The 12,380-nt window shown below is 50.0% G+C and overlaps 1 protein-coding gene across 6 annotated transcripts in view; it reads right to left on the bottom strand.

Moving 5' to 3' along the window:
• Window positions 1-2,039: 2,039 nt before the first annotated feature.
• NT5C2 (5'-nucleotidase, cytosolic II) overlaps window positions 2,040-12,380 on the bottom strand; it is a 63,735-nt gene continuing 53,394 nt past the window's right edge. For 5 of the 6 annotated variants that reach the window (XM_075026298.1, XM_075026303.1, XM_075026299.1 and 2 more), the window contains 11 exons: window positions 11,653-11,746; window positions 10,585-10,638; window positions 9,328-9,411; window positions 8,544-8,585; window positions 7,284-7,391; window positions 6,865-6,931; window positions 6,022-6,192; window positions 5,104-5,155; window positions 4,794-4,854; window positions 4,062-4,238; window positions 2,040-3,828 (listed from right to left, as the gene is read on the bottom strand). In XM_075026298.1, coding sequence (XP_074882399.1) covers window positions 3,565-3,828; window positions 4,062-4,238; window positions 4,794-4,854; window positions 5,104-5,155; window positions 6,022-6,192; window positions 6,865-6,931; window positions 7,284-7,391; window positions 8,544-8,585; window positions 9,328-9,411; window positions 10,585-10,638; window positions 11,653-11,746 — 1,174 coding nt within the window. In that variant the 3' untranslated portion in view covers window positions 2,040-3,564. Of the gene's footprint in view, window positions 3,829-4,061; window positions 4,239-4,793; window positions 4,855-5,103; window positions 5,156-6,021; window positions 6,193-6,864; window positions 6,932-7,283; window positions 7,392-8,543; window positions 8,586-9,327; window positions 9,412-10,584; window positions 10,639-10,744; window positions 11,601-11,652; window positions 11,747-12,380 lie in introns of those variants that run through there. The other variant, XM_075026304.1, reaches the window with a different exon arrangement.

Raw genomic sequence — 12,380 nt, forward strand, 5'->3', positions numbered from 1 at the left:
AGGTGAGCACCCTCGTGCAGGGCCAGGGTGGGCTGGTGGCTCGGCACCTACAAAAAATTGCCTTGTCGATGTATGCCGCGGGTGGCCGGGGCTTCAGGCACCGCAGTGGCAAGAGCTGCTGCTCGGGGACCGGCACGGGGCTTTGCATCCTCCACCGTGGTGAGGTGTGCCCTGACGCTGGGTTTGTGCTTCAGCCGCAGCGGGCCCTCTCCCTGCTGAGAGAGGAGATGGTGTGAAGGAAGAGGAGCTGGGAGCATCTCTAGTTACTTTGACCTGTGCAGAAGTACTTGCTGGCAGTGCCCAACGCAAGATGGCTGCAGCTAAGGGCAGAGTGAGCCTTGGGCTCCTGTCCTTGGTAGAGTTTGCTTAGTGCAGCCACGGTGAGCCCCCTCCGTCTCTGCAGAGCACTGAGGGTGGGTGGGCGGTGTTGGAGAAAGTGGGAGCAATCAGGTCAGCGAGCGCTTTTGCCGCAGGAGAAGCCACCGGTGGGTAACGGCGTGCTCGTCCCTTGTGGGGGGGGAACAGGCTGCGGGGAGAGCGGCAGGAGCCTGGCACCAGCTGCGGCTCACGCTGGCTTGTCCTGGGGGGCTTCGCCGAGCCGGTCGGAGACACAGGTACTGCCAGGCCACCGGCTTCTTGGGAGCGGCAGCTGGCGCAGGCCAGAGGTGCGGGCAGCTGTGGCCAGAGGTGTGGGCTGGAACACTGGGCTGCTGCCATGTCCCCTGTGCCAGCCGGGGCAAGAAGCTTCACCCTGGCTCTTGCTCGGTGGGTTCTTGCTGCAACGCCAGCACACAGCCGGTGCAGGATGGGCAGAGTGGCGCAAGGCCGGGCAGCGAGCAGTGCCTGTGTGTCTGTCAGGCTCTGCCCGCCGCTTTCCCACCATCAAGTGAGGGTCAAATACTTTCCATTGCTCCAGCCTTGAAGAGTCTTCTCCCCATCACAGTCAGAAATAGCCCTGGGCTGGGTGTGAGCTATTTGTGGCAACCGGTTAGGAAGGAAGAATGCACGGAGCTCCCCAGACCTCCCTTCCCGCAGCCACACACCCTCCCCAGCTGCTGAGCTAAAGCTTAAAAAATTCAAGTGGCTATACTTGGAGAAATGAGGTTTAAACATAGCAAAGTCCAGCATGGCCTTTAGTGAAAGGGCTCGGGAACAGCTCCCTCAAACCCTTCCTGCAGCTGACCTCGCTGTGGGTACACATTAGCTGCTCTCCAGACCCCAAAATCAAGGGGTCAGGGACCCAGTGCTGGGTCAGGGGCTTTTAGCAATGCCTGAAGTGTCAGCTGTTGATTGTTGGCCACCATCTGCAGCCATTTAGTGTTGCTTTTCTGTTTGGCACTTAGGGCTCTGGGTACTGAATATCCTTCTGCGGTAGCTCTGATGGTGGGGCCTCATCTGGGCTGGTCGATGCGAGGGCTGAGCTCAGCAGCGTGCTGTCCTCGGGGCTGTCCCTGTCTTGGCCGGGCGCAGGGTACGTGCAGCCTTTAGCTAGGCCAGCCAGTGCTGTTGCTGTGGCCAGCACTGGCCTTCCCTGTGTTATTTTTCTCAGTTGAACTAGGTTTGCAGCTCCTGGTGAGTGTGAGCCATGCTGTGCCAGCGCGGGTATGGTCATGCATGGTGGGGAGCAGCCCTTGGTAATGCCTATGGGAAACAGACCTGGAAAGACGCAATGCTGGAGGTAGCTGCAGGGTAGGGGTGTTGCCCTTCCCACCATCGAAAAGCCTCTCCTCACTCTCTGAATCCAGGCCAAAATGTTTCTCTGCCTCCCCATGCCTCCCGTCTGAAGCCAATGGGTATAACAAAAGCCTCATGTTCCCCCATCGCTTCCTGCCCACCTGCTCCCTGGGGAGCAGACAAGCCCTTAAAGCCAGATCCAAAGCCACTACTTGGCAATGCTTCACACAACCAATTCCCGGAGATGCTTTCCCTCTTCTGCTGCCACCCATCCCGCTGGGACCACCAGAGACCAGTCCTGGCTCTCTCTGTCACCTCCAACACAGCCCTCATCATCTCAGCGACGTGCCACAAAGCACCAGGCATTTCTTAGAAACATCATCAATTTATTTGACTTGAACAACTGCCACTACAGCAGCAGTGTTCCTGCTCAGATGTTGGTGGTGTGGTTTTTCTTTTTTTATTTTCTCCTAAGGTACTTTAAAATGGAAAAAGAAAAAGATTAAATGAGTTTATGGTACAGAAACAACAGTCGAATTCGTTACAAGAGGGCCCTTGTTGTAATCCCTTCACAGCGAACGGCACAGGCTGGAGTAAGAGAGGCTGCACCCATAACACAGAGGAAAACCGCAGGGCACTGCTGCCCAGTTGCACGCTGGCCCCGCGCCTTCCCCGGGCTGGCTTTCAGGCACAAGGACCGCTTGCCCATCGCCGTGGGACACCCCCAGTCCCCGCACGGCAGCCTGCAGCCACCACCCTCCTTGGCCAGGGACGCGGGCTTGCCCACCGCAACCTGCGATGAGGCTGCGCTTGCTCTGTGCCAGGCCAAAGACAAGGGAAGCTGCCAGCTGGACTGGAGTTTCCCAGCTCCCACCACAGGGCTGGCCCTGTGGCATGTGCCGTTTCCTCCTCTAGGGCAGACACGCGTGGCCTGCAGCACCCTGGAATAACAGGCCCTTTCACTCCAGATGGCGGCTGGGTTTGTCTTTGGGATGCTTCACTTTCTTAAAGCTGAGCGGACAGAAAGGTCAGTAATAGGCCGTAGGAAAACAAACCAACTAATGTAATGCTAAAGCAGTAGCTTCAAGCTCCTGGGTTAATATTTACTGCTGAAACTACAGGAGTTGAGAACACAGTGTACGGCTCAGCTGTTTGAGAAATGCGTTGGAAATCATGCATCACATGCCGATGATGAAAGACAGCTTTGAAACACTGGGAGAGGATAACAAGCATCTACAAGCCGAGATGTGTACAGCTGCAGATATGCAAGAGCTGGAATCCCACCGCCATCTGTGACAGCCAGAGGAACAGAACCACTTACTTACACAGAGAAACTCACGCCAAGCAGAGGGTAAACTGAGTGCTGGAAGCCACAGCAACACCCTGGCTAACATGGGGATGGGGGCAGTTTGTCACCCAGAAGCAGAGGGTTAAGGGCAGCAACGCAACAGGCAGGAGGATTTGGATTATTTTGTCTCCTGCAGGGCCCAGCACATCCCTTCCTTCTCCACAGCAAATGGCAAATGGCAAAAAACCGTTCACAGGACACTGTACAAATGAAAATCAGATGAAACACATCATGGGAAAGGAAGAAACTTGCAGCATCCCTAAATGTAATGGGAGCAGCATGACAGCATAGGTGGGCACTCCAGTCTGAATGCACCACCCAGGCAGAATCCATCAGCTTTTTGAACCGTCTGCAAAACTGAAAACAAGGGTCTCCTCCTAATTAGTGTTAATTTGTTAAAAGTTTCCAGACACTTTCAAAATGTGCCTTTGCAAGAATCACACCCCCCCAACCCATCACCCCAAGGGCCCCAACAAAGGAATCTGCTCCTGATCACTGCTAGAGTCACAGTTTGTCTTCAGAGATGCTTTGCTTTTTCCTTCTTATTCCTCTTCCTCTTCCTCTTCCTCCTCTTCTTCCTCCTCTTCCTCTTCCTCATCATCATCTTCATCGTGGCAATGTGTGATTTCCTGAGGTGCCTGGGGGAAGAGGTTGGGCGGTTTGATCTCACTGATGGAGCGCGTCAGTTGATGCCGCTTGTAGTCAGAATCTTTAAAATCCACTGAGGTGCGATTGCGCGTGGCCATCGGCGACTCCTTCTCATTGATGTCGACGTGTGTGTGCTCTACCGTGGACTCGTGTGGCATCTACACGTGTAAGAGAGAGAGGAGATGGCAAGGCGTGTCCCAGTCCCAGGGTATCTCCCTGAGACACATGGAGAACAAACCCCAGAACATGACCCTTTGGCCCATGGTGCATCAAATGCCACCCAACCCTCTAAGGTGCCATTCCTGGTGCTTGCAGCTTGTGGAAGTGTTAATGAACACAAGCACAGGCACCTTTGAGACCCCTCCCCACCTCCCTGGGGTCTGCAACTCACCAGGACATGGGCGGCTCTGAAGAGGTAGCTGAAGGGGTAGTAGAGGAGGTTGATGAAGGAGGCTGCATAGAGATCAGCATAGCGCATCACCTGGCTGGCAAACAGGGTCTGCCGAGAGCCGCTGCGGAAGAGGCTCCCCATCATCCCGTAGCACATGTCCATGTCGTGGGTCACTTTCTACAAGCAAAGGGCAGGTTAGATCCTGGGCCGGGCAGGCAGCAGTGCAGAGCCACGACAACACTGAAGTGGAGTGCACTGAGGGCTGGGGGTTACATGAGATCTGCGAGGATCTCCAGCAAGGCTTTCTGTGCTTGTATCCCACGGCATCAGAGCACAGCTGAGTCCCAGCTAACAGAGGGGAAGGCGGCAGCGGGCTCAGGGCCAGCACCTGCCCCAGGCTGGCACCCCAGGGCTGGCTGAACCAGAGGCTACAGCCCCGCCAAGCTTGTGTGTGCCAGCACCCCATTCTGCAGCAGTGAGCACCATCAGTCAGTGCTGCTGTGTGCATGAGGAAGGAGACCCTATTCCAGACCAGGCTGCCTTTCAGGAGTGCCAGTGACACCAGTGAGCTGAGAAGCTCCTCTGTTTGCATCCACAAAGACAGAATGGCTTTTCCAAGCCTGCCGTGCCCACCCAAAGGAAGAGCAAAGCATTTCAGGGCTGATCAGTGGGGTTGGGTTGTCAAGCCCTTTGGGATCCAAAAGGATGAAAAGGGATTTTTACGATTGGTACCTTAATGCGTCTCTGGATGGAGCTGATGTCAGGGCGTTCATTGCTGCTACTGTCCAGATGCCTAGTTACAGGCGAGAAGGTAAATACATGGTGTGAAAAGCCTTTCAGAACCAGATGCTGTGGGATGGGGTCTCAGGGGAGGGAGGCTGGTCTGGAGGGGAAGGTTGGTCTTGTGGGCAGAGCCCAGGGCCAAGTTAAAGGTCCGGCAGCAGTGCCGCTAACTCAACCCCAAGGTTTCGTCAGAGCCGCTCATTAACTATCACCAGGCTGGGAGAGGCAGCCCAAAAGTTGTCACTGTTTGAACACTCACTTGTATAGCTCAGCCAAGAAAATGTCCAGGCTCTGCAGCTCTTCAAAAAGGGCTGGAAAATCCAGAAAAGAAAGGGGAAAAAGGTAAGTTTAAACTGTTGAAATGAAAAGGTCTGAAAGCAAACCCACCATCCTGCCCACTCCCCTTGCATGATGGTTGAAGGACACTGCACCAAGCAGCATGGCATCTCATGGCCACTGTGCAGGGAGAGGGTTCAATCATGCTCTGTGCCACTGGCAGAGCTTTGGGCTTGGTTTCTGGTTGTCCCTTTTGTTTTTGAGGCTGAACCTTCACAGCTCTCACCAAAACCTTCCAACCAGCCATGGGGCAACTTGCATAACCCCCAGACCTATTTACACACCAAAGGGCAAACCTGGGAGAAAGGCAGTAGCACTGGAGGATGGGAAACACACAGCACTTTGGCAGCGGAGCAGCAGAGGGAGCGGGAGGAAGGAGGAGGAAGCGGCTGGTGAGCAGGGACTCCCTGCAGATGGGAGAGCAGTCATGGCTCAGGCATTACAGGGAGAATAACCCAGGTGTCTTGTCAGATACTTTTTACCAGAGAAGCCACGGCTCCATATGGGCAGAGGGAGAGGAGTTTTTGGAGCAGAGTTATGGATGAGGAACAACTCAACCCCACCCAGCTGCAGCTTCTTCCCCAGCCAAGGCAGCGCTTGGCTGATTATGCACAAGCGGCCTGGGAAAGAGCACAGGGAAGGCCTGGGACCCTGAGGCCAGCCCACAGAGAGCTGCCTCAACTCTTGCCACCAACACCCAGACCCAGGGAAAAAGGGCCAAAGGGAGAAGTGGCAAGCCAGGGTGAGCTCTCCCCTGCACCCCTATGCCCTGGCAATCACAGGGGTGCAGCACCAGGCAAGCAAGAGCAAAGCCTGGCCTGGGGTTTGCCCGGCTGCTGACCGCTTTTGTCTGTCCAGACGTGCAGCTCCTGCGCCAGCTCCGGGATCACCAGGAAGGTCCTCCAGCCCTGACGCTTCTTGGATTTGAGTATGTCTCCGAAGATATGGTCTCCGATGTACAAGATATCCTTCCCTTTGGCACCCAGCAGGTCACAGACTGTGTCCGAAGAGCCTGAGAGAAGAATGGCATGGCTCAGAACGGGGAGCCAAAAGGAAACGCGTGGCTCATTTCAGAGGGCCAGGGTTAGGGACAGAGCAGGTGCATTTTCCTCCCAGAAACCGCCACGGCTAAACGTAGCACCCTTGCTTGGCCATGGCACAGGGCACTGCCTGCCCACCTGGGAGTCTACCCAGGGGCAGCTTTGCCCATGCACACATGAATGGCAGCAGCAGAGGGGCCATGCTGCCTCCCACCCCATGTGAGAGTAATGGAGCCCTGGGTATCACAGACAGCCCCGTATATCCACCTGCTGCCGTTCCCTGGCTCAGGCGACCCTCCAAGGGTGGTCGCACTGGTGACAGCACAGTAAGTACAGCTGGGAACGTTGCGTTGGGCCAGCTGCAGCTCCCCCTCCACCACAAGCCCTGCAGTGGCATTTCCCAGACCCTCCCCGGCATGGAAGAAAAGGGCGTTTGAGGAGGAACGAGTCCATTTCTTCCCTGCGTTGGGCAGTAACGATAACGGAGAGTTTCTGGTGCAGTGTGCAGAGGGCACGGTACAATGTGCTTTGGGAAACACAACCTTGCCTAGCGCCTGGCACAAGACATCTCACAGCCGGAGCGACTGAAGGCCATGAGGGCATGTCAGAGCCAGTCCACAGGACAAGAAGGGTTCTTGCCTCACCTCCTGAGTACACAATGCCGTGCTGCAGCGGGCCAGTGTAGGTACCAATCTTCAGCTTCCCGGTCACCTGAGGAAGGAGACATTGCGTTAGTACAGAACAGCTGATGGTCTGGCTCTTTTCTGTCCTATTGATACATCGCTCATTGTCCCTCTCTCTCACTCCCAGGCAGCCTAGAGGTGGCTTTGCACATTCTTTTCCTGTTTCTACCTGCGGTATGTTAGGGAATCCAGCAAAGCCTCAAGCTCTGCGGTGCCCCAGGTGATGGGGTTGCTCAGGAATCACTAAGAGTTGAAGCCAGCCCACCATCTCTAGGGCACGTCCTATCTAAACACTGTGTTGCCCGTTACCACTAGGAGACACCACACAGGAGATGCACGAGCCCTTCCATCCGTAGAGGTACCCTCCATATGCCACTCACCGTGTCCACCTGCCGCAACACAGTGCCTTCGCCAAAGAAGAGGGGTTTTCGCGCATCCACCAGGATCAGGTCGAAGTAGGACTGCCATGGTCGATGGGCACTCCCAGGCTGCAAAGGCAAAACCAAACCCCAGAATCAGGCACAACACAATCAACCACAGGGAGTTTAACTGGAGTGTCATTGTCCATAGCCATAACCTTGTGACATTGCTGGTCCACCAAAAGCCCCTAGCTCATACCTCTTATGGTAGGATGCTGGGTTGCCAGCACCCTCTCCTAAAAGCACTCCCCTTTTGCAGCAAGCCCATCCCAACCCAGCCTAGCAGTGAGGACTGAGGTGTGAGACAGGAGAACTGCACTGAACATCCACGTCACAGCACAGCTGATGTGTAAAGAGATGCTGTAAATGACATTGCTGTCACTGTTTCTGAAGAGGACATCCTGCATAGATCCAGACGCATGCAACTTCACGGCTTCAGCCACGCTGGTACATTTGCCAAGAGTGGGAAAATGCCTGGACTCTATTCTACAGAACACAGCTTTGAATCACAGCCCTGCCCAAAGGACACTGGGCATTCATGAGCCCTTTCTGCTCCATGCTTCCACTCTTTCTGAGATCAAGACCACAGCAAGGAGTTTTTTGAGCTATCAGTTGCGGTGATTTTCCTTGTTCTGAATATTTCTCCCTTGGCCGCCTTTTACCTTTAGAGCACAGTGTGAAAACACATCTTTTGAGTGTGAGATAGCCTCCCACTGGGAGATTGAGAAAGCAGTATAAATTCACCTCATAAGCCTCTCTCCAAAAGTTGCAGGCCTGAGTTTTGACCTCAGAAAACCAGAAAAAGCATGACTAAAACTTTTGGAGTTACCATAGTCAAGGCACAGTCAGCCATAAATATTTCTGCTGTTTTATAAAACTCTTTTCTTTCCATCGAGGCTTTTTTTAACATCATCTAAAACGTTGTACAAGATTTCTAAGAAACCTGGCTGCAAAATGCCACAGTTAAAATGTGTTATCACTAAAATAATGTTATCATTAACACAGATTATTGTTTGAGACCAGATGATGCCTCTTTTCTCTTTGTTATATTGTATTTGCTTTGATCCCATTCAAATAGGACACAAAACAGCAAGTGTATTTTAACCAGATTAAAGCAACTAATCCCATGCAGCCGATGAAGCAGGATTAAAATGCTTTCCAGCTACACAGATAATTAGGCACATCAGTTTCTATTGGAACTGCAGTCTAGAAATCACATACCTTTGGTCCATGTGGAAAGTCAAACAAGTAAGTCATGATTTTCTGAAAGACAGAAAGAAAGTATTCAAAGATGCGTTTTTAAACACACATTTGTGTAGTTTATAAAAGCATACTTTTCTGCTTTTATCTTTTCAGGTTACAGAACTTTATTTTCAGGATTTACATGAAAGTCAGCATAAGATTTGGAGACAAGATGAATGGATGGAATTTAAAGTGACAGGAATTAAACTAGTAATTTTTATAATCAAAGAACACATTTGCCTCAGAAATCTGCACACTGCTTCAGCTATATCTTGCAATGCTTTAAAATGGCATATAAAACTTTGGATTAGCAGTGTTGCAACATCCTGACATTTACCTGGAGTTGATGTCACTGAGTTTATTCCTACAGCACAGCAGACAGCTGGTTTTGGCTCTTAGACCTCTCCAGGGCCACGGCTTTGGTGATCTGTCTGTACTCAGACTATCTCACTTAAAAGGAAAGTTCTGCATTTTAAAGGATGCTGAAACCTAAAATGAGTATCACTTTCAGCCTTTTAATTGCTGAGAAACTGAATGAGGCACGGAGGGACTTAAGCCAGGCCCATACTGGGTCAGTAGCAGAACCAGGACTACAAAAGATGACTCAAGACCTAATCTGCATTCACCATTAAACCATCCTACACCTAGCTTACAAAACACCCGATTCTCCACCAGAAGATGTCTTACCAAACCCCATACAAATGAATGGCTGGCTTTTGCTTATTCCATTATATACCAACACAACAATTCAAACAGCACTTACGTCTGTGTATTTATAGTCGCTGTTTGTGACGAGAAACACCTTCCCAACTTCATTCATGCGGCTGAGCAGCAGCGGCAGCTTCCCCTGAAAGCCAAAGAACATACAAGTCACACACAAAAGTTACAGAGATTTATCATGGGCAAAACACTCTCAACTATGATCCCACCAGACAAAACAAAGCAAATCAAACCATCAAGCAAACTCATGTGTTTTGCACTGGCCAGTGCCAGGAAAGCTGCTGGTTCGTCGACATAACACCCCTCCAGAGCACAGCCCAGGGGAGGAGCGTGAGGGGAAAGGGCTCAGCAGGGCTACGGTTCCTTTGCCACAGTGCCAAGCACCCTGTGCTGCTCTCACTGATCTGCTCCATGGCAGGCACACTGGGGCAGCTCCTCTAGCTCCAAGTCCATTCCTGAAATGGGCTCAGAGGCAGGTGAAATCTGAGCTCACATGAGCCACAAGTTAGAGTGCATTATAATTCCAACCTCAAATTAGGGAGAATTTATTCCTGGGGCTATTTTTATTGAATCATAAATCTCAGTCCATTACCAGAGTAGCTGATTACCTCACAGAACCGTTTCCTAAGAACTTTGCAGGCATGTAACTAGAAACAAGGTTAACTGCCTTAAAGTGATAGTCTACCACAGAGCTCATCTAAACTGAAGAATAATTACACTGTAAGTGGTCCAGAGGGGCCTTCAACAGTGCAGAGGGCAAATGTAAGGGAACCACTGGAGCTTGCTCAATTAGATGTGCTCAACACACATTTTGGGGCTATCAAGAGACTGGACATTAGTGAGTCTTTCAGGATCTTTCCCTCAGTCCCTCATGGTTAAACGCATGTAACATTTCTGTTGGATGGCTAAGAAATACTTCTGTCTAAAAAGATGCTCATCTGTTGCTTTTTAAAAGGAGGACTGCTTGGGCAGAGAAAACACGGGCAGGGAACACAGTTGCTTTCACCACCAAAAGAAACAACACGCGCCTTGCCAGCATATTCACCTGTGTCCTGTGATAACATTTCCTCTGGCTTTTACATTTTACGTAAAAAACGTGCACGTGAATACGAAATCACGTGGATCACTGGCTCAGAATAAAGGCTGTGTCCGAACTTTCCACTTTGTCTTTGGTTATTACAATAGAAATCACAGCGTTATCTGTTTTGTGATTTAGTAAAGCTAATCAGCGTGTTTATTTCTTGCCTGCTTACTCAGTACAGAATGTCACGTAGCACAAGTAAAGTAACTTCACACTTACATCTTTCACCACATACTTTTCCAGATTCTCAAGGGTCTTTTCCTTGAGTGATCCCTGAAATAGAAACAACAGAACCCAGTGAGGTAATGGAAACTTATGATGTAAGAGACATCAAAGTAATGCCAACTTTCACACTTTAAAATGCTGTGAAAGTACAAACCAGGGCGAATCTGAACCAGTGACTCTAGAGATGAGAGGCTTTGAGTAGCAGGGACCATCACAAACTCTGTGATCCATCGATTCCCTCACCATGGTAAATAATCCACTTCAACAGCATTTTAACCCTTTCAGAAGGGAATACAATAGAAACAAAAAAAAATAGATTTGCCATACCAAACAAGACAGTCAACGACCTGTCTCCAACACTGACCATAATGCTTTACTCAAAGGCCAACTCCAACTTGTATCACACAACACTGCATAAGGAAAGAAAAATAGATTCCTGACTTCTGCATGGCTAAAAGAACCACCACAAGTACAACCGTGAGCAGAGTTTTCCTGTGATGGTTCTCCATCCCACCCCAACAGAACTCTTGAATGAGGAAGGACAAGAAAATCAGGTCTTTAACCAGTTGTTAATGCTCACAAAATTATATTCTAAGTTTGTGAACAAGTGTGTGAAAAAGATGAACTGCCTCTCCTCTCCAGAGAAGAGTTTACGTATTTCTCTGTTTAATGCGGGTACTTTTCAGACAACATAAGATAGTACCAATGTAAACCATTTACAGTAAAATGCTGTTTTATTTATTAGGACAATGTACAAGTTGTGGACTGTAAGTGCAAATACCCTCATGGCATCATGTTCTAAAACCTGTGAATTACAGTACAAAAATGGAATCTGGGCACAATAAAAAGGAATAAATAGGAAGCCAAGACAGATACATTCCAGTACTAGGAGGGCAGTCAAGATGTTGGCTTACTGACATACAACTGCAATTTATTATTTGCTCACTAGGCGGCAAAGCTCTTGCCCAAAAGGTGGAATTACACATCTTAACTCATGAGTTAAAAACCAGTCCCTCTAACTCAGTTACAACTACAGACAACCCAAGGAGTTCTTGCAATCACCTTGTAATGAACCCAGTCAACAGCATCTCTGACATCCTGGAACATACTCCTGAAGGACATGAAGAGGTCTCCATCTTTAAACCCTGTTTCACAGCTGTGAGGAGAAAGAAGAGAGACTGTAGCAGCCAATCACAGCAGGTATGAAACACGTCAAGGAGAGAGACAGTTCAAAATGTTGTTTGGAGCTTGTGTCTTCATCTTACCATAATGGTTTCTTATTTACTACTTTACCGTGGCTCAGACTTGAAAGAAGGCTTCAACCAGAGTTTAACAGGATCTGCGTGTTACCCAAGAATGTTTGTTTAAATTTTAGGATGCGAGTTCCTAACTATGGGCCTGTACCTCCATAGCACTAATAGAGCTTTCTGTGACTGCAACTCTTATTTCTCCCCCACAGTATTACAAGGAGGAAAAAAGACTGGACTGTGCAGTTTGCAGTATTTTGCAGATTAATGGCACTGAGAAAGTAAGCAGAGTGCTGTTCTTTCTCCCTCTTTCCAACACTAAAAAAGGGGGTGCCATGGAAATCAACTAAATGTAATACTCGCTGCTGAGAGGAGGAACTACTTCTGTGTTGAACAGTTAGAGTTAACATCACAAATTCCCTCTACAAGATACTGTGGAGGTATCTTTGAGACACCCATGAGAGTTTGCATCAGAAGAAATCAAGGAGGATTAAACAGAGCTATGTTTATTATGACAGCAATCATCACGCCTGTCCTGAGAAA

This window comes from Buteo buteo, chromosome 4 (genome assembly GCF_964188355.1).
Source record: "Buteo buteo chromosome 4, bButBut1.hap1.1, whole genome shotgun sequence".
Classification (NCBI taxonomy): domain Eukaryota; kingdom Metazoa; phylum Chordata; class Aves; order Accipitriformes; family Accipitridae; genus Buteo; species Buteo buteo.